The sequence below is a fragment of the Cyprinodon tularosa genome, unplaced genomic scaffold (genome assembly GCF_016077235.1).
Source record: "Cyprinodon tularosa strain WSP-4 unplaced genomic scaffold, ASM1607723v1 ctg610, whole genome shotgun sequence".
Classification (NCBI taxonomy): Eukaryota; Metazoa; Chordata; class Actinopteri; order Cyprinodontiformes; family Cyprinodontidae; genus Cyprinodon; species Cyprinodon tularosa.
In genome coordinates, this window is record NW_024039353.1 from 217,066 (window position 1) to 237,898 (window position 20,833).

A 20,833-nucleotide genomic window follows, 5' to 3' on the forward strand; every position below is an offset into this window, starting at 1 on the left:
AAACCTCCTAAGCAGCATGAGGCGATATGAGAGTCGTCGGGCGGCGCGCTACCGCCATGTCATCTAAAGAGAAACAATTAGCGCTTTTGACTGTTTTAGGTCTAGTTCTTCTAGTTTTTTACTATATACCTACCTTTATTTACGCAACTTTAATTCTAGTGGTTTGCTGTTTTGCCTTATACTATCGCGGCGGAGAACAACTTCCCGCCAGGCTAGGCCCGAATCCTCGGGTTGGGCTAAACGTCCCAGCCGTGTTCCGGCGTTGGTTTCCGGCCTGGGAGACGACCGGCGTGTCGGTGGCTGCACGGGGGAGACCTAAAAGCAGCAGCTACAGAAGTGAGCTCCGGGAAACAGAGGGACATTCAACACAAAGACACAGTGAAACCAGAATTTATCGGGGGGAAGCTTTGGCAAGCGACTCGTTTCTTTTCAGTCCGCGGGATTTTCTAATGGGGAGTTATATCGGAAAACCGGAAAGTCCTAGCACCGACTCTGGGAGGCCAAGAGCGGCGAGAAACCCACGAGAGCAGCTGCGGGAAAGGCTGGCCAGACCCAACCATGCCGTGTACACCCCAAACAGGAGGCTTTCATTCGCTGGGTAATGGCACGAATACACCTTGCCTCTTTCTCTTTATTTTTAGCCCATTCATCATTTCAGATGAAGATTTAATGGCGGAATTTACAGCTTTAGTTACAAATATGTGTCGCGTGCAGAATGTTATAGTAAAACCTGGGTGAGTTAATGGTTGAATCCTCTAAGATATCAGTTAAATAGTAACTTTTGTTGTTAATTATGTCAACAATTGAACCTGTCTTTGTTTTCATCAAGCCAATCAAAACATGATAGGTTTAGACTTGGATGTTGTTACTTTGATTTCCTTTGAAAAGTTACAGTAAGGTCTTAAACTTTCTCCACTTCCACATGTTGCATCCATACTGTTAAAAGTGAACTAATGCAATGTATAAAGCTCCAAACTCAGTGAATACAATTATTTCCGAGCATATTTGCATGAACTTTAACCTTTTTCCATATTTTTTTCCACGTAAAGTAATCCTATCCACTGGCAATGATCGGGTATCTGTATTTTTTATTCACATACATTTCCCCCCCCCCCCCCCCCCCCCCCCCCCCCCCCCCAGCATTTTATTGTCATTACACTGTCACAAGTACAGAGCAACGAAATTAACTCTATTCATTTAACCCATCCCCTTTGGGGGCAGTGTGGGGGTTAAGGGTCTTGCTGAGGGAGCAAGGTGGCAGTCTGTGGGAGTGGGTTTTGAACTCACAACCTCAGGATACCAAGCTCTATGCCCTAATCCAGGGGTGTCAAACTGGTTCCAGAAAGGGCTGGGTGGCTGCAGGTTTTCTTTCCAACCAAGCTATTACACACCAGACTCCATTCATCATGTTAAGAGTAGGCTCACTGGATGAGATGACTGGAGTCTAGTGTTCTACTGCTTGGTTGGAAATAAAACCTGACTGAAATCAGATTTTGGCCTGGGTTATAGTTTAAATGAGTTTCTCCCTGATTCAGTTTGTGACTTCAAACATTCAGAAAAGCAGCAGCACAGTAGCCACCATTGCTTCCTTCTGATTCCTTGTCATCCTTTACATCGCACACACTGCACTTGTATTAGCTTAGAGCAGGGGTCTTCAACGTTTTCCAGGCCAAGGACCCCCCAACTGACGGCAATATGGAGCTGGAACCCCCTAATTATATATATTGTATGAAATTGTGTTATATCAGACTCGTCCTATAGTCATTCTATTACAGATAGAGTCGTGTAACGAAAGTAATTTCTCCCTGGGATTATTAAAGTATTTCTGATTCTGATTCCTGGTTAATGGTACAGGTGTTGTGAATGAAACGGTGCCCAGCTTGAAAGAGCTCCCATGTTTCGCTGAATGTGTGCATTGCTTCTGCCTCCATTTATTTGTTGTTTATAAATGTGTTGAATTCATGTTAATGTGAATTTAAAGACATTTCAATCAGTGGAAAAAAATTACAGGGGGGAATATATATTTAAAAAAAATTTAATCAACCAAAACTTTTGCAACCTCCATGCAGTACCTCCGTGGACCCCCTTTGAAGACCTCCGGGCCAAAGTATTAGTTATAGTTTTTTCTGAGTTTCACTAAAGGTAATGAGAGCCACCAGTCCTTAAAGCCTTGGATTTCTAACAGGCGTTATCCAGCTCTTCTGTGTGTAATAATAGCAATCCCTCACCGAATCCTGTTTGTGGAGCCCTGAAAATAAATCAATACAAGGTGGAATGGTTTGTCATTAGTCAGCAGTATATGATCTATATTATTGGAGTAACATCAGTGCAAATTCTGTGACCAGTGTTTTCTTATGGCCTTTATAAAGCTGTGACCAGGCAGTACTGATGCTAGTAAACGTATTCCTTTTCAGTATTTAACCTATTGTGTTATCCTAAAGTTACAGATATGTCTCCTCATATGTGTAAAAATAAAGAAATCTAGAAATACATTAATAGAATAAAGTCCTGATTATTTGAAATGTATAAAAATTAAAACAGTGCTAAAAAGAGTTGTAGCAAATCGCTTACAAGATATTACAGCTCACTTGGATTTTTTTTCCTTTATATTCATAAGAAATATTTTTCTACGAGACTATTCTAGTACTAATTAACTGCGGTTCCCAGTATCTGTGAGCTAAAGAATTGTATACCTTAATATTGTAAATTAAGTTGTTTGTTCCTGTTAAAATTAGGGCTGAAACAACTAATAGGATTAATCGTGATGAATCGATTATTGAATAGTTGAATATTATTGATAGTTGTCAACTAATTTATTAATCAGTTAATTGTTAACTGGAGAATAAAGACTGTAAAACATGACTTAAGCTGACAGAGCAACCCACTTGGAGCAGGGATAAAAAAAATTGTAAAATATATATATATATATATATTTTAAAACTTGGCATTTAAGAAGAAAAAAAAAACATTTCTGTCAATATCCTCTATCCAGAAGGTGAGGTTTTTTTTCACCCGATTTAAATTTGTAAACTATCTAATTTAAGGAACATTTGGCTATCCGATAATTAATCAATTAATTGCTGCATCCATCCATTGGGGAAAATGGATGGATGCAGCCCTAGTTGAAATGTTTTCAGCTTTTTTGTTTTTAAGCATCTTGTTTTGTCTGCATTGACTGATCTAAAAATCATAGATTATAGCCTAATAAAGGTTCCTGTTCTGATCATCACCTCATTCTGTCAAGCTGCATGTTTTTCTTTTGACGGAGGTGATATTTACCTGGCCTTTATCTCCTCATCATGTTCCTCACAGTGAGCCACCGGGTCCCACGGCCAGGTTCACCATCACCCCTCAGCGTCACTACCCTCTGCAGCAGCCAGGCGTCTCCTCCGTGGGTCTCCTTCCCCCCGTCAGTTGGGACGGCTTTAGGAAGAAGAATGTCCTGAGTCCTCGTAACTCCCCAGCTCCCCTCAGCCCTGTCACAGTGAAGATCGCCAGGCCCGACCAGAGGAACCCCAGGTTAGTGACGCAGTGTTATGATTAGTATCCATCTCCAACAACTCTTGATGGTGACGCTGACTGGATCTGTTCTGTCTGTGGTCTGGTCTCTAGTGTGAATCATCTGAGCTGTGCTGGGCTGACCCGCACCCCTGCAGACCCCTGCTCCAGAGAGAGCGTCCTGAGGGTGCTGAAGGAAAGTCGCAAGAGAGAAGTAGAAGATGAGGACAGGAGCTTCACAACAGCGCAGAAAAGCAAAAGAAGGTGTCACCTGAGCTCTTTTTATTTTATGATGTTTTTCAGATTTAAGTAATATTGTTTTTTCCCGTTCTCTGAAGAAAAGCTGGATGATAGATGTAGCTTTGTTGGAGGAACAAAACATCTTAAGATCTTAAATCTACTCATGAATATTTAAGTCTTTGACTATGTTTTTGGCAAACAAACAAATTCCATTTTGTAACTCCAGGTTTAAAACGGCACTCTGCATTTTCTCTGACCTGTCCCGTTTCTGTAGGCGTAATGACAGCGATGGAAGTGCACACTCTGCCTTTGAGCCTCTGCTGCCCAATGGAGCTCCATCCCAGCTGGTCCCCAAGTGAGTCACATTGTGTTAAAGACAAATTCAATGTTTAGACTATAGATCTAGAGAAATCCTGCTTAGTCCTAATTGGTGGATCCCTTTCTATCTTTCATCCACCCACTTGTTTAATTGCAGGTTTTATATTTGAAGTCGGACAAATGTTGGAACTTCCGCCATTCTTTAATAGTAGAGCTTTGCGTAGATACTTTGAAAAGAAACAATCAAAGATCTTAGAGCTTTTTAGATTTGGGTTTAAGAAAATCAGTTTTTTTTCACATGAAAACAGCCAATATTACTGTGTTAAATGTTTTTCCTCCAGACCAGGGACCCTAAAAAGAGGCATGACGTCGGCGACCGATGAGACCTCCATGAAGAGGTCCCGCACCTCGTCCATCAGCTCAGGGACTGGGATCCATGCTCCAAGAGGAACCCCTGGCAGCAGGAGAAACGCCATCCAAAGCTCCTACAGCTCCTCGGTTGGCCTCAGTCAGGTTTGCTTCTCCTCAGTTCTGTGATCCTTTCAGAGATCAAACCAGTACTCGATTCTCATATCTTTGTTTTGCCTCTTCAGTGGAAGAAACCCTCTGCTCCCAGCTCTCCTCTGTCCAGCCCCGAGTCATCTCGCTCTCAGACTCCAGATGGAGTCTCGAAAAGACTCAGGTCTGTTAATGTCAGGGTGCCAACGTGAATCCTAAATGTAGAATTTTTAACTTTTGGTTTCATCAATAGAGAGGAGGACATTCAGTCTCCCAGCTCAGCATCTTCTGTGAGGTCAGATCACACCACATTGGATAAAACGCCTGACACTTGTAAGTCTGATCCACCTTACTCTGCTTTTGGCTCTGTACCTCAGTTGATAAACTTTAATTATTCAAATCCATCTATTCACAATGAAGTGTATATGTATATTTTCATGCAATAAGCCTTCATTCTGTCCTTGCTGGCGTTGTTATCCATCCAGCATAATGAACACATGCATTATTAAAAACATGGATGTTATTCTGCCTGATTTTATTTCCCACTGTCTATGTTGAAGCAAAACAAACTCCAACCCCCAAATTCCCAGTCAAAACTCCACTGGACTCAACAGGAAGTGGTGGGAAGAGAAAAAGAAAGATTCAGCTGGTGTCCAGCAATAGAGATGATCATATCACTCTGGTAAGGAATTGAAAATCTTCAGACTTAGAACTTAAAACACTGTATTTTAATTGTCTTCTGGATTCCTGCCCAGTCTGGAACAAAATTTGGTTGGATACATTTTTTCTGAGTCTAATATAAAAAAGGAAAACAGGCAAAAAAAAACTGTTTTAGAAGGTTTCCTCAATCTGTTAATCCAGCCATTTGCCCTGTTATATTTACCAATTTCTCAGTTCAAAACTGAAGCACTGTAGAATTAGCTGCCATAGGTTGTAAATAATTATTTTAAAAGAGGCCATAAAACAGTAGAACTGTGGAAATGTGAGTTTAGAAAAGTGAGGGACCTCTAATCATGCAGCTCTACAGTGTCTGGAACCTTTACATGATTAAAAATGTCTCCCTACTGCCTGTTTAAGTTTTAAAAAGTTTTCCCACTGACTGGTTCATCGAGCAGAGATAATGGGTTGCTAAACAAACTCCTACTCTGTGATTGGATGAATGAAGGCAGGTTAAAGGAAACTTCAATAAAACCTTTTAAAAGTCTAAATGACAATTGATGAAAATTGTGAATAGGAGGGAAATTCATTCAGAAATTTAGAGGGCTGTTGCTTTTGGCATAGCTGTATAGGAGTGTAGGAGGGAATTGCAAATGTTGGAAGTTGGACCTGAGTTAAATTTTTGACATGAAAAATGTGTTTTTAGTTCTAATATCTGTTTGCTTTCAGCCTCCACCCCCTGAGCTGGGTTACACCATCACCGCTAAAGATCTTGACGAAGAGAAGAAGGCAGCCATCAGTAAGATCCAGAAGGTCCTGGAGACCCCTGGTGAGCGCCTGTATTAATTTAAAACATGGTCAGATTTAGTGTTTATCTTCTGTTTCACCTTAATATTCATTTTTTGATTTAAGCCCCAGAACCAGAGCAGTCAGCATCTCCAGCAGCACCCACCTCCACTCAGCCTGCTGCATCCACCATCACCACCCTGAGTAGCCTCCTGGCAGCCCCTCTGCCTACATCCAGCTCCGTCGTTCCAGTAATCAACCTAGATCCCAGCCCAAGCAGCAGTTCAGCCCCTGCAGTTGCCAACACTCTGCTGGAGGCCCTGAAGATGAAGATAAGCGTCCCTGCTAGCTCCACATCAGCAACAAGCACAGGTATGCTTCTTATCCTCAGAATAACACACTGCTTTATGGCATCAAACTTTCCCACCTTTCATCACATCATAATCATAACTTTAGTGTGTTTTTTAGGGGGGGTTGAATTATCGTAAAGTGAAAAGAAAAATGTATGGTCTTTAAAAAAGTTTCCATACATGCACTTAAATGATAAGGTGCTATCTGCAGCTTGGCAGGCTCTGTTTACGAGGGCTGGCCTCTGGGTTTATTTATCATCCTGAATCATTTTAAATATTTAGCATTTAGCCTGAAACATCATTAAAGTGACGAGCATTATTAATTGCGCTCAGTTCAACTGCAGACAGAACTGTTTGGACTTGATTTGTAGAACCAAATAGAGCTGACGGACTTTTATTTTCAGCAGGTTTCTTCAGTGAGTCTCGGATGTCATTCAGTAATTTGTCGGACGGCTGTAATAAATCTCCCTGAATTTTGTTGGCAAGTTCTCTCTGACAGCTTTATTGTCGTGGTTACTAGGACGGGCAGTAGGAGGCTTCCGGTAGGGCCAGTTGATTCATTGTCAAAATCAGTTGATAGAATTTTTTGTTTATAAAGATTAGATTTTTGGAAATTAATTTTTTTAATAATTCCCTACTTATTCTTCAGAGTTCATCGGTTTATCTCTTTTTGTTCTTATATTTCTACTTATAACTGATAAACCAGCTATCTGTGTGATACCACTAGCTGCATATATATTTTAATTGTTGTGAAACATTGTTTCCAGCATTACTCATGGCTGACCACAGGTCACCTCACAGAGGGGAGGATAAAAAGCAAAGCTAGTTTTTGAAAGCAAAATGTCACTTTTATTGGAGCAGTGTTGGCTTAATGGGTTAGAGCAGTGCGCTTGTGCTCTGAGAAGGGTGCAAGTACCCGATTCAATCCCCAAATCCTTCACTCTGGGTTCCTGAGCATGACCCTTAACCCCACACTGCTCCCCAAGGGGAAGGGTTAAATGCAGAGGTTCATTTCTCTAATGTGAGATTAATAAAGTTCAATTATTATTATGATTATGAAACTTGGATTAATAATGGTTGGAGAAAATTCAGAGTTTAGACTCTACCTTCTAGCTATTTATACTACCTTACATATTCATTTATAGACACACTGGGCGTTCCAAGCAGTTTCACCTTCTCTGTGTTTAATTTTACAAAGATTAAGATTATAAGGGAAAACTATCCTGTAGCATGTCGGCACATCTGAGGGTTTTTTTTTTCCATAGAAAGGTTAAAATATGCTCCCTACCATCAACTTTTAGTATAAAACAGCACTCTTTTATACATGAACCCCTGCTAATATATGGGACTACTTGAAAACTTGAAACGTTTTAGGGGATGTACATTCTGAAAGGCCTGGATCTTCACTTTAGTCTCATCATTCTCCTCTTTTCTTGCTCTCTCTATAGCATCTGTATCAGCCACACCTGCATCTGCCCCTACCTTTAAACTGACAACATCCACCATAGCCCCCACAGCGCCCCCTGCCTCTCAGTCTCAACCACCTTCTGCTGGTGTTGTAAGCCAACCGTCTGCCTTCACTCAGGTGCTGGCTCAGGTCTCCAAAGCTCCCACTAGCATCCCGGCTGCTTCCTTAACAGGACCTACCCTGTTTGGGCTGTCAAACCAGCTCAGCACCACCTCTGCTCCTTCAGCCTCCACCGCTGCTGCCCCCGCCAGCAGCTCCCAGCCTGTCAGTACCACAAACCCTCTTCTGACTGCGGGGTTCAAGCCCATCTTTGCTGCCGCCACCACCACCTCCTCAGCTGCAGCCTCTTCAGAAAGCAAACCTCTTCTCCACAATTTCAAGCCCATCTTTCCACAGCCCTCCCCCGTCTCAGCCACCTCCACAGCCTCCACCCTCTCTGCGAGCAGTACAACCTCGGTATTCAGTCTGACAACAAGTAGCTCCACCGTCGCCCCGTCTTCTTTCTCTGGGTTTAATAACACAGCTGCTGGCACCGCCTCTCTGGGCACAGTCACAACTAGCCAGTCTGCAGGCCAACCAGTGGCTAAATCCCTCTTTGGAAACTGGCCTGCTCCATCCACAACCAGCAGCGGCGCTGCTACGACGCAGCCCTCTAGCACAGGGAACACATTTCAATTTGGGGCTGCAGCCACCACCACTGCAGCAGCCAGTGCTGCATCTACAGCCACAACCACCACCTCTAATACGACGGGCTTCAGCTTTGGAAGCACGCAGCCTGATCCTCAGGCTCCTAAAGTGTTTTCCTTCGGTCAGAACACAACCAGCCAAAACACAACCACTGCTTCGTTTGGAGGCTTTGCTATGGCCAACACCACTTCCTCTGCTGCCCCCACCTCCACCACCCAGTCCACTTTCCCCTTTGGAAAGCCAGCGTTTGAAGCACCAGCGACACAGTCCACCTTCGGCTCCTCTGCTGCACCTCCAAACGCCTCCTTTACCTTTGGTACGGGTGGAGCTTCATCCACACCCGCCGCCACCGCCTCCTCAGCTCCAGCTCCTTTTAGCTTTGGGGCTGCTGCTAACACTGCTACCACCACTGCAGCTCCCAGCTTTGGGACTCCAGTTAAACCAGCTTTTGGAGCCACTGGTTTTGCTTTTGGCACCAACTCGTCTCAACCTCCAGCTGCACCAAGTTTTGGTGCAGTGACGCAGACACAAAGCTCCTCCTCGAACACGTTCGCGTTTGGAAATAGCGCCCCACAGCCGGCTCCCTCTGGATCGGCCCCCGCTGCCACTGGTGGGTTTAACTTTGGAGCCAGTATGCCATGCCAGCAGTTTGGGACTCCAGTTTCCAGCAATCCTGCTCCACAAATGGGAAGCTTCAACTTCGGGGCTGCGGCAGCTTCTGACAAACCAGCTTTTGGTGAGTTTTTTGAATGAGCTTAACATTTTTTTATATACATTGTGGCAGTTGCTATCAAGCCATTTTTTAAATTTGAAATCAGACCTTTTGCGTTTCTCTTTCAGGAAAAACTTAAAATACAAATCTTCCCTACAGCTATGGCAATAAAAACATCTAAGGTCCCATTTTGTTACTTTCGGTATCCTCTGGCTTTCTGAAAGGTTCTTTAATTTTGCTCAAAATGTATTTGTTCACATTTAAGTCCTTTAAAACTTTCCAAACGGTTGTGAATGTAATGTATGTAAATCTTAAATTTGTATCCATAAGTTGCCCTATTCTTTAGATTTTTTTATTTTGTTTCTAGAGAAGTCCTGATCCCATATTGATATCATATATGGATGTGATAGCAGCCAAAAGATTAATAGCAGATTTTACTGTATCTAAAATCTCCAACATTAGCATGCTGAAAGAAACCTTCTCCTGTTTAAAGTTTCTGTTGATCAGGCCTCTAATATTCTTCACAAAATAAGTAATAAAAGTAGGGATGATATGTGATATCGGTAATGTTTTGTAAACGAAAAAGGTCTATTGGGACATATATTCCTTAACTTTTTTGGCCCTGAAGATTTGGGGTGTTTGATCTGAAGTTTTCAGCTGTTCTATGTTAAAATGACACGCCTTATGATGCAGGAGAAACTATTTGATGTGTTGTAGGCACTGCAGTTGTGTGTGAGTTTTGTGCCGTTTCTTTCTGCAGGGACATCGACTCCGTCATTTGGCCAGGGTGCTACTCCAGGCCCCCTTCCCTTCGGAAGTCCTGCAACTCCAGTCCAAGGCTTTAATCCTGTACCCTTCGGTAGGTTATAATGATGGGCCTTTTTCTGTATCCATTTAGGTCAAGATAAAAAAATCATCAAAAGCAGCTGCCGGCTGCCATTTTTAGCTTTTAACTAATCTTTTATCAATAATAATCAGTTATAAACAATTTCAGTAGAATTATGTGCTCTGTTGATTTGTTTTTTTTTTTCTTCAAAACCAGAGCTCAGGTTGCACTGAAATTTGAATGTGTTTATTCCTCAGGAAATAAAAAAAGAAAATATTATTATTGTGATTGCGCTTTAGGCGGATTGATACCAGAAGTGGATACGATCCATTTATAGACAAGATAACTGGTTTTAAAGGAACTTTTTGATCCAACTTTGGTAATTAATGTAATACAATTCAATTAGAAAAGATACATATTTAATATATGATATTTTTGTAATATTAGTGCTTAAACCTTGACTACGGAGAAGTTTGTAATAAGGAGGCTCAAACAGGTTAGTATCTAGTTCCACTAGCATCTGTGTTAGCATGCAGTCGCTCATTAGCTTATGCGGTGTGATTGTGGAACATAATGAAATGATCAAATCACACATCATTTAGCAGGAACCACTTTCCCTTCACTTCCACACGTAGTACAGATGTACTGATAAAGCTGAGAAGTTAGACTCAGGCGGCAGCTGTATGTGGTTCTTTAACAGCAGAATATCAGGCCTGACGTAACGTATGATCGAAGGGGACTTTTACAACTTAGGAAGCAACAGGAAAACAATGATGAACAGGGCTTTATAAAAGGATGAACTGCAGGAGATCCAGCTAGAACTTTCAAGGTAGTCAATTTGACAGTTCTGAGATTTTGAAGTGAAAGAAATTTATTTGTATTAATCTTATGCTGGTCACGTTAACTGACTTCTCCTGATTCTATATTTCCCTCATTTTCACATTGTTTTTTAAATTAAAATAAAAAAAATATATATATATAGCTAATTTTACGTCGATCTCCTACAGCTGTTATGTTGATGGCTCTATTAGTTGCATTGTAAATTCTTCCCCTGTTGGCTAGAAACCAACATTCTACCAAGAAATCTCTGGAACTCTTTGGCTAATATGGAAAAATAGCTTTGGGAAGAAAGATAACTGAGAAACAGGCTTTAGAAATGCTTCAAAATATATATTTTCAGATGGAGATGGAAAGACTGATGATGAAGACTGTTTGGTAGGAAGCGGCAGATGTATCAGTTACACATCAGACAATAGCAAAACTTTTGTTCAAGGTTCGTATAGCACTGACCACACCTCAGCCGGTACACTTAGCGGCACAAAATGCAAACCAAAGCCTGTGATCTACAATAATCACACAAAGATTGGCATTAAGTCTTTCTGGATCAGATGATTAGAAAGTCTTCTGTAAAAGCTCCAACTCGAAGGGGGGCTGTGGTTGTATTTTACAATCTCCTGGACATAGCAGCTATAAACGCCTTGGTTTTGTTCGGGAGCTGTTTGAACGTCACCGTCTCACCCAGAGATTTTATCCTTGAACTGGTAAAACAGTGGGTGTCAACCACACACGCCCCAGGGAGCCACTTGTTACCAACCCCTCCACTGCAGAAGAGCCAGCTTTGGCAAGGCAAAGAAAACTGCCAGCTGCGTCAGCGCTGCACAAAGGTGATGTGTGGAAAAAGTGCGGGAGTAATCAATTTCTGTAAATAAAATATTAATTTCAAGCTTTAAACCTGTGTAGTATAAAAAGTCTCCTTTATTTTACTCATTTATTTTTAATACAAAGTTAGACAACAAATAATAATAGCATATAATACAGCCTTTAAACAATTTATATTGGACCTGTTTTAAGGTTTAAATATCCACAATTGGTTAATATGACAAACTGGAACCCTTTAAGTCAATGAAATCACTACTCTTGGATTCCATCTGGAAAAATGCCACCTGTCAAATTGGCGGCCAGTTGGAGTTCTAGTAGGATCAGAATTCTGGGAGTCCTAATGTTAAATGTCCTCTGATGGTTGAAGAGCAGAAAGTTCTCAGCTTGGTCTGGAAGAATCTCAGTCCAGCCAGTTGTTCAATATTTACCTATTTTTATATTCATCCTGGGGCTATAAAGCAAAACAATGTCACCAGGTGAAAGACATCAGCAGTTAAATCTGTTGATTATTCTCCATCAGAACCAAATGTGAACAAGTATTTCATTTTCATCTTAATTCTAATGTTTTTTCCATCATGTAATTCCCAGGGTCCCCTGCGACTCCCACCTTCTCTATCGGAGCCGGATCGAAGCCGTCTGGAGCTCGCCAGAGGCTGCAGGCGCGACGGCACAACAGGAAGAAGTAGCCAACATTTCGAACGCATCCAGCGCCGTTATCAGAGGACGATGGCTCATCAGACTAATACGGCTCCATGGTTTTAGCTTCAACATCCTCCAATCGGGCTGTCACCATCCCCTCATGGTTTCCTTCCTGTCCTGTACGTGCTGGCCCAGACCATTGGGTTTGCAGAGGAGTTAAATTCCCCCCAGCTTCCTGAGTTCATGCTGCCTGAATAAGGGAACGTCTCGGCAGGAAGAAAGGATCCACAACAATGTGCTATACTTGAAGAACGACAGAACAGTCAAGTTTTTTTTGGTTCTGAACAGAAGTAAATCCAAAGTTTCTTTTTCCTCGTCACAGTACACAGACACTCCTACTGATTGCTTTAGAGGAGACGGCTGAGCGTCGACTCAGACGTTTATTTTTTTACGTGATCTCTGGTTTGTATGTTACCGAATGTTTGAACACATCGAGTCTGAATAAGAGAAGTGCACAGCTGATTCAGATGAGGTATATGCGTGAAAATGTAATTACATTTAAATTATTTTTTTAATTGGCGCTCTGACCTTGTAAAAGAATGAATGAATGACGTTTCTGCACTGAAGGTGCAGCTCGGCTTAATGTCTTAACGTAGTTTTTAGCAGGCTCTCATGCTCTGATTTCATACCAGTAAACATTCCCAGAGTCCTCCCATGGATGGCCTTTTTCCTTTTTCTCCCTTTTTACGTTTTGTTTTCCGAAGCGTTTGCCAACACTGATGTAACTAGCGGGTCAGTTTGTGATTAGGATGACTACTTCTGACCTGTGCAGACAAACCAAAGCCAACTGTTCAACTTCATGCCTGTGAAAAGAATCTGTGATTTCCGCTTCACCTTTAAATGCTGAGATGTATTTCTTTGTGCCAGACTACCTCTTTTTGTTTTTAATCCCAGGCACTGAAATGTTTTGTTGATTGATGGATTGGGTTTCAATTTTAGCTACTGAGCTGTGCACATGGATTCAAAATATCTGCACAATTCATTACTCCCGATTTCAAATATGTTGTTGTTACAGTGGTTTACTCAATGTTGACCTGGCGCAAGGCTGTTTTCAAACGGACTGGATTGAGACAGTTGTGTACTCACGTTTGGCTGAAGTGTTAGGATACGAGGAGTTTGTTTTTAATGTATTGCACCATGTTTTCTGGACATTTTTGTCGGGTCTTTATTTCAGGTCGGCTGTTTCATCAAAATGGTTTGTTTTCTCGGTAATAACCGCTCTTTTTGTGAGACCCGAATAGCATCTGAGTTAGTTTATGGCATTTTTTTTCCCTGAATAAATAAAATCAGAGTTTGATAATTGAATGTTCAGTCTTAACATAAATCTCTTAAGTTTTGGGTGTTTTTCAGAGTTGGGTGATTGGTGTCTTGATTTATTTTTAAGTGAATTGATTGTAGGACTACACTTTGTTAAATTGAACATAAAAATGTGTAAAAATGAAAGAGCTGTCTGTATTCAACTATTAACAGACATCCAGTGTTTAGATAAGATTCCGCATGATATGAATGAAGATGGCTTATGTTCCCCATGTCACCAAGTGATCCTTGAAGGTGATTCATGGCAGCAGGACCTTCACACAGGTGGGGTTTTAAAATTCATAATGATTTTTTTAGGTTTCTGTCAGAATATATTGGATTATCTGGAAGGTTTCCATGTTTGGAAAATGAAATGGTTACCCATGTCTGATCAGCTTTGCAAGATGTCCAGCATCTTCTCAGTTTATAATAGACCTCATGTGATCCTAAAGAACAATATTAAAGTCATTCAGAATTTTTCAAAAACGTTAAACCAACTTATCAGTACATTTTAGATTTTACTTTACACATTTAACTGATTCAGAAGTTGGCAAATAAAGTAGCTGTATAATTGCTCCAATAGCTGATTTTGTAATGTCAGATCTAGAGATGCATTTCTATGTGCATTCTAATACATAAATATTTTTCTGTCATCTTCCATAACTGAATAAGACATTGAACAGAAGAGAAGACAGTTCTGCATTTTGTAACTCAAATTTAGTTATTTTCAGTGTGTGTTAATGCTTCAGGACTAAAGACGGTGCTAAAGTGTCAGTGACCAGAAAAATGTCCTCTTATTTTATTTTGTATCGCCACAAAAAAGTCAAGTTGGTAACAATCTGAAAGAGGGTGTTACATTTTTTATATGTTTTCAACCACAGTGGATATTTTGACAAGATATATTCCTTAAAAGATCAAATGGAATATAAAACTTTAATTGGCAGAGGTTCTGACCTCCAGATAAACTGAATTAAAAGACTGTATTTGGCTATATTTTCGTCTTACCTTTACTGAACTTTATATATAATTTCAAACAGAATAACATTTTCTCCTTTATAATATATTAACCAGTCTTTGTTTTTGCAGCCCTCAGCAGTTTTCCCACTTCAAATGTTGCTGCATAAAAACGTAACTTCATTTCTGGGTAATTTTTTATGTATTTTGTGATCAATAGGCAAAATATTCTAATGTCGAAGAAAAGTAGCCTACTTAATGCTTATTACTATCATAGCATGTTGAACATCTGTAAAAAATACAGGAGCCTGTAAATGTGATAATGCTTCAGTTTTCAACATTTGATTTAAATACATCCAATAAGCAGGAACATTTTATTTAGATTTTTTTTTTTTTTGTCCAACATTTGAGCATGAAGTTGTATCAAAAATACTAGTTAAGTGATGTAAACTGTTCCATTCCTGCCCTCTAGGTGTCCCTCTAGGCTATCTTGGTTGTTCATGATGCATTTGTGTAAAATCAAAAATCACACTTTTATGCATACCAGTGAAATCTGCAACACAAACTAAGATTATAAAATTATTTTATGTTTCCTTCAAACTGAACCTGTGGCGAATCCATAATGTATATTAAGAATTGGGGCGCCATTAAATATGTATTTCTAAAAACCGTCGTCGGTTTTTTTAGGAGGAAATCTTCGGCGAGTCCTTCCAAATCGATTTAATGAACGGAGCAAAATTAGCATAATGAATGTACTAAATATTAACAATATTCTGCCAGTAGTGCTATTTGAGGTAATGATCTGAAGCTCACGAATCCCTTTTTTTTATTTTTTGGTAATCCTGGTGGATACGAGCTGAGTTTAATGTCCTTGAATCCACCATTCACGCGACAATCTGGCGCGCATGCGCATTGTCTTTTTAGAATGGGCTAACTGTTAGCGTTGTAAAAAAATACGTGGCATACGTTTCAACATGGAGATAGCCGCACTTTTTGCCCTGACTTTATTACTGGGTGCACTTGTTATTTTGGTCGCTTTGGCGGTGGGAAAGAGAAAGGAAGAGGTAAAGGAGCAAGCAGAGCAGGCTGCCGAAAGTTCAGGTGAGAGAAGCTCGGAGCTCATGTAGTCGGCGGCGGCGGCACCGACTGTCGGAGATTCATCTCCGCCTGTCCCCCGGATGACTCATTCATTCTTTATTTATTTCCTGTGCAAAAGAAAGCTATTTTATACTAAGTACCAGCCCTGAATTCAAATAAATTAATTGGGGAAAAAAATATACAGAAACTAACTTTTAGTCACCTGCTGCTGACCAATGGTGTAATGTTTTATTCAGCGACCAATGGGAGCACAGCTTTGTGCTGCGTAACGACCGCTTCATTCATAGCAAAGATCACAAAGACTGGCAGTGAAGGATGCTTGTGTATTTTATCAGCATTTAGAAAATGATTTGAAATTAAAAAGCGGTTTAAACATGATACATTACACAGTTATCCTTATTATGTTTTCTTGAAGTAATTAATTTGGAAATATTTAATATAAAATCCAAGGCAACTACAACAAACAAGCCTATCTACACAAGCAGATGTTATATTATTATTACCCCATTTTCATATTTTTTTCCCTATGTAGAAAAATTTAAATGATCATATATATATATATATATATATATATATATATATATATATATATATATATATATATATATATATATATACATATTAAAACACCCACAAACCTTTTGTATATTTTCTCGTGCTTTAGCTGAAGCAAATGCTCCAAAAGGCCCAACATCCAAAAAACAGAAGCAAGAGAAGCAGCGGAGCCGTAAAGATAAACCGACACAACACAGCTTCAGCCACCCGTTGCTGGCAGCTTCCCTCAAGGTAACCTGAAAGCACTAAACACCCCAAATACCTGTCCTTTATGCTCTTCTCTGCAGAGGCTATATTGGTATCTTCTATTACTGTTTGTCTTCAAACAGCGCAATTCACACCACCAATAAATTAATGATGTCGATAGTTAAAAGCACGTTTTTGGGATGCATGAGTTGGAAAGGTTATGGTTACCTTTGTGATCACACCCTCCATGTTTCATTTTGTTCTCCTTAGGGCCACAGCGGCAATGTGACATGCCTTGATTTCAGCAGCAATGGGAAATACTTGGCGTCCTGCGCCGATGACCGCACCGTTCGGATCTGGAGCACCAAAGACTTCCTGGAGCGGGAGCACAAGTGTCTGAGAGCCAACGTGGAGCTGGATCACGCTACATTGGTCCGCTTCAGCCCAGACTCCAGGTCTCATCCTTTATCCAAGTTCCTGAAATATAGAGAGAAGAAAAACTAACTTTACACAGTGCCCCATTTTGCTGAGCATTGCACCTTTTTTTTTTCATTTTTGATTTAAGTTCCTTAGCATATAGTTTGTCAAACACCATTGTGTTCATAATCATTTAAATACTTGGATTTTTTATTCTATAAAGAGAAAAACATTATTTGTAATAATTACGTTGGTAATAATTAAAGAGACAGAAACCATGGCCTCTGTAGAAAAATAGTTCCCCCCTAAACCACTAACTGGCTGCACCACACTGGCTCCACCTGCTAACACCAGGGGTTTGTGGGAACTGTCTCATAGACTTTTACTTATTGCTTTCAATTAGTTTTGCAAACTGTATTTATTTTAGCCCCATTGGACGGCTATAAAGCACAAATGCATGAGCACATCAATTTAATTGAAGTCTGGACTTTGACTAGACCAATTTAAAACCATGACTTTAAATATTTTCCCCCAAGGTCCTAGGAATCAACAAGATGTTTTCTGGCATATGTTGGACAGGTCAGACAGGTTTTATAAACAGTGGATTCTCCAGGTTGGTCAAGGTTCAGTCCTGGGTGTGGTTAGTGAAGTTGATCTAAAAAAATTATTAATCACAGTTAATTCATGATCTAAGGTGAAGGATAACCACTTTCAACTTGGGGTCAAATTGGTATAGTTACCCTTTAAACATTTAATAGATAAAAGTATTATTTTTAAAATCATTTTTTTAGATTGTATATGGCTTTCATTGTCTTAAAAGTAATTTGATTTCAACCATAAAAATAAGCACAAGAAGGAATCAGCTTGGATATGAATACTTCTTTTCCACATATGGAAAATAACTTATTTGCGAGCAGAAGATCTAAATGGAGTTCATGTCCTTGTCTGTTCTCCTGCAGGGCGTTCATCACCTGGCTCGCCAATGGAGATGCTATTCGTATCTTCAAAATGATCAAGAAGGACGATGGGACCTTTAGCTTCAAAGCCGCCTCTGAGGATTTCCCGCAGAAACACAAAGCGGCCATAGTGAACATCGGTATCGCAGAGACAGGTGCAGAACACATGTGGCAGGCAGGACTGATTATAAAGGATTGGAGTTTGCACAGTTGTAAAGATCCTAATTGTTTGATCTCTACAGGCAAGTTCATCATGAGTGCCTCCACAGACACCACCATCCTTATCTGGGATCTGAAAGGAGAGCTGCTGGCCTCCATTAACACTAATCAGATGACTAATTCTTATGCAGCCATCTCTCCCTGTGGCAGGTCAACAAACTTTTCCACCTGAAACATTTATTGCAGCCCTTAATTAGATCTATGAGGCTTATGGTCTCTGCTTATGTTCTCAGGTTTGTAGCGTCCTGTGGTTTCACTCCAGATGTGAAAGTTTGGGAGGTTTGCTTTGGAAAAGGAGGCGAGTTCAAAGAAGTTGCAAGAGCGTTTGACCTGAAGGGCCATTCTGCAGGAGTTCACGCGTTCGCATTTTCAAATGACTCTCACAGGTAATTTTTCTTTTTCTGAACCTATGAGGAAGGGTGTTTGTAATTTGTGATAAAATAAATAATGCAGTGTGAGGTAGTAAGGTCAAGGATGAGCAAGGTGAACAAAAAAAAAACAGCATCAGCCACCTGTTCCCGATTATTCTGATAATTTTATTTGGTAGTTTTAACTCTGACAACCATTCACCCTAGCTTCCAAGAACTCACTGTTTTTATAACTAATGGGCTCTATGCACAGCTCCACTACTTCCTGAATTTAAGGCAGCTCCTTTGTTTCCTGTCTTTCATTACTGGATGAACTGATTAATCCAGGTGTGTCTGGCCAGTTACTTAGGTCATACACACCTGGATTAATCAGTGCATCCAATCATGAAAGACAGGAAACAAAGGAGCTGCATTAAATTCAGGAAGTAGTGGAGCTGTGCATAGAGCCTATTGGCAACAAAGCTTTACTTGAGTGGACTAAGCCACAATTAAACAGGTAGAAAAAATGGAACAAAGTCTAAACTGAGGAGAATTAAATTATTAATCAAATTTACAAACTCATCTACATAATGAAAGGGTTTGCAAAATAAACCATGTATACAAGATAATTTAAAAAGTTACTTTAAACAAAGCATTACTCCAAAGAAAACCGTCTAATTAGTAGAACCCAGCAAGGTAATGAATGACATCATCCGGCCATTTTAGCAGGAAATACTGGGACAAAGAATAGTCAGTTAAATGGAAAACAAATACCATGAATATACTTTGAAACAAAATATACAAGTTCAACTAATAGTCCAGAAGTACTAGCTTTATCTTAAACATATAAATAGATGGAAACTGCAATAAAAGCACTGAAGTTACAAACTAATGTTTAAATCTAAGCATTAGGAATCGATAATAAAAATAATGGACGAGTAATGAACACTAACTGAACCACTTTGTCACATGCAGAACTTATTTATATTTGTAAATGATCTATATTTATTGAATGTATTAAACAAGAGTGAAAGCACCAACATGTATCTAACAAAAATGGTGCTTTTCCACAAGTTGTCTTGGAACCAAAACGATGTAAACAGATCTCCTATAGATAAATTCCCACATTTGGTTTGTAAAACATTCACGAATTTAGATATTTGTGAATCATTTGATACAGTTATTAAACTTTTTGTGTATTGGATTAACACCCTTCATGTGGTCAAACAAGATGGTAGCAGCATCATGCTCTTAGGATGCTGTTATTTAGCAAGGGAAGGGTAAATGGACAGAGTTGAGAGGAAGCCTGTGGAGCTAATCCTGGAAGAGAAATTGGTGGAGGCTACGAAAGTGTCTTTCAGTAGCTTATTTGGATAATTTAAATAAAAGCTTAAATATTCAAAGAAGCAGGGTGAACTGCTGTATAATTGTGGAATCCAATTCCTCTAAATAGAAGAAGTGTTTAATGATGGATCTCTCCCCAACAATAGGCTGTTTTAGGTTGTTTTTTCAGGGTATTTAAGAATCCCATATGTTGAATATAACCCGCCCGCCTTCTTTTCCTTCACCAATCAGAATGGTGACTGTGTCTAAAGATGGAACATGGAAGCTGTGGAACACAAACGTGGAGTACAAGAAGCAGCAGGATCCGTACCTCCTGAGAACCGTTTCCTGCTCCTCCTCCGAAGGCAGCAGAGTGGCGTTGTCTCCGGATGGCCGCGTGGTTGCCATCAGCGATGGCTGCAACGTGACAATGTTTGACGCCACCACTGGGACTCTAGAGGAGGAGCTGCGCGGCGTCCACAGCGAGGAGATCACAGACCTCAGATTCGACATCAACAGTCGCTTCCTAGTTTGCAGCGGAGACAAGGCCATCAGAGTGTTTCACAACACGCCGGGTTACCGGGCGGCCATTAGGGACATGAAGGACATGCTGAAAAAGGCCCAGAATGAGGCCATGAAGCAGAGACTCCAGCAGCAGATCAAAGAGGCTCAAAGTGCTCTGGAGACTGTGCTAACAGCTTCCGCCGAGTGAGCGAATGCCCAAAGAGCCATGCTGGGATAGTCTACATTAGTTCTGTTTTTTCTGTGTGTTTTTTTTTTGTTTGTTTGTCAAAAAAATACTGAAATTTGCATGTAATTTTAATAAAATTGTCTTTTTATGGAAGGATTAAAGGCAGTGTGTTCAAACATGTTGGTGTTTTGAATTTTTCTTAGTAACGGAATATGAGTAAAAATGGCCCCATTGATAAAGTGTAACTAAAAGATAAGTCAATAAAAAAAAAAAAAACTCTTCATCAAAGAAGGTTTAGCCCAGAGAGAGGCTTCTGCAGAGATTCCTAGTTAAGATGAGATCATGTGTTTATAGCACAACCTAGATTATATCTCCTAAAATTTAATTCCTTAG

At 40.3% G+C, this 20,833-nt stretch overlaps 2 protein-coding genes across 2 annotated transcripts; both read left to right on the plus strand.

Annotated features, from left to right (window-relative positions):
* Window positions 1–13,841, plus strand: pom121 (POM121 transmembrane nucleoporin). The gene is made up of 13 exons (XM_038307475.1): window positions 1–598; window positions 3,313–3,519; window positions 3,613–3,762; window positions 4,013–4,093; window positions 4,398–4,569; window positions 4,650–4,738; window positions 4,808–4,887; window positions 5,115–5,236; window positions 5,941–6,040; window positions 6,124–6,369; window positions 7,796–9,238; window positions 9,975–10,073; window positions 12,288–13,841. Exons 1-13 carry the CDS (start codon window positions 27–29, stop codon window positions 12,383–12,385), a joined length of 3,459 nt encoding a protein of 1,152 aa, XP_038163403.1. The 5' UTR covers window positions 1–26; the 3' UTR covers window positions 12,386–13,841.
* Window positions 13,842–15,552: 1,711 nt separating this feature from the next.
* On the plus strand, window positions 15,553–20,531 carry tbl2 (transducin beta like 2). The gene is made up of 7 exons (XM_038307465.1): window positions 15,553–15,749; window positions 16,411–16,532; window positions 16,758–16,942; window positions 17,864–18,015; window positions 18,103–18,229; window positions 18,313–18,465; window positions 20,002–20,531. The coding sequence occupies exons 1-7, from the start codon at window positions 15,623–15,625 to the stop codon at window positions 20,459–20,461; spliced, it is 1,326 nt and encodes a 441-aa protein (XP_038163393.1). The 5' UTR covers window positions 15,553–15,622; the 3' UTR covers window positions 20,462–20,531.
* Window positions 20,532–20,833: the final 302 nt, after the last annotated feature.

Bases quoted from the DNA above. Each gene is read 5' to 3' on its own strand.
- pom121 (XM_038307475.1), top strand. From the start codon at position 27: ATGAGAGTCGTCGGGCGGCGCGCTACCGCCATGTCATCTAAAGAGAAA. The intron at 4,570-4,649 runs GTTTGCTTCTCC...TTGCCTCTTCAG, and splicing joins CCTCGGTTGGCCTCAGTCAG to TGGAAGAAACCCTCTGCTCC. The intron at 9,239-9,974 runs GTGAGTTTTTTG...TTCTTTCTGCAG, and splicing joins TTCTGACAAACCAGCTTTTG to GGACATCGACTCCGTCATTT.
- tbl2 (XM_038307465.1), top strand. From the start codon at position 15,623: ATGGAGATAGCCGCACTTTTTGCCCTGACTTTATTACTGGGTGCACTT. The intron at 15,750-16,410 runs GTGAGAGAAGCT...CTCGTGCTTTAG, and splicing joins GCAGGCTGCCGAAAGTTCAG to CTGAAGCAAATGCTCCAAAA. The intron at 18,016-18,102 runs GTGCAGAACACA...TGATCTCTACAG, and splicing joins CATCGGTATCGCAGAGACAG to GCAAGTTCATCATGAGTGCC.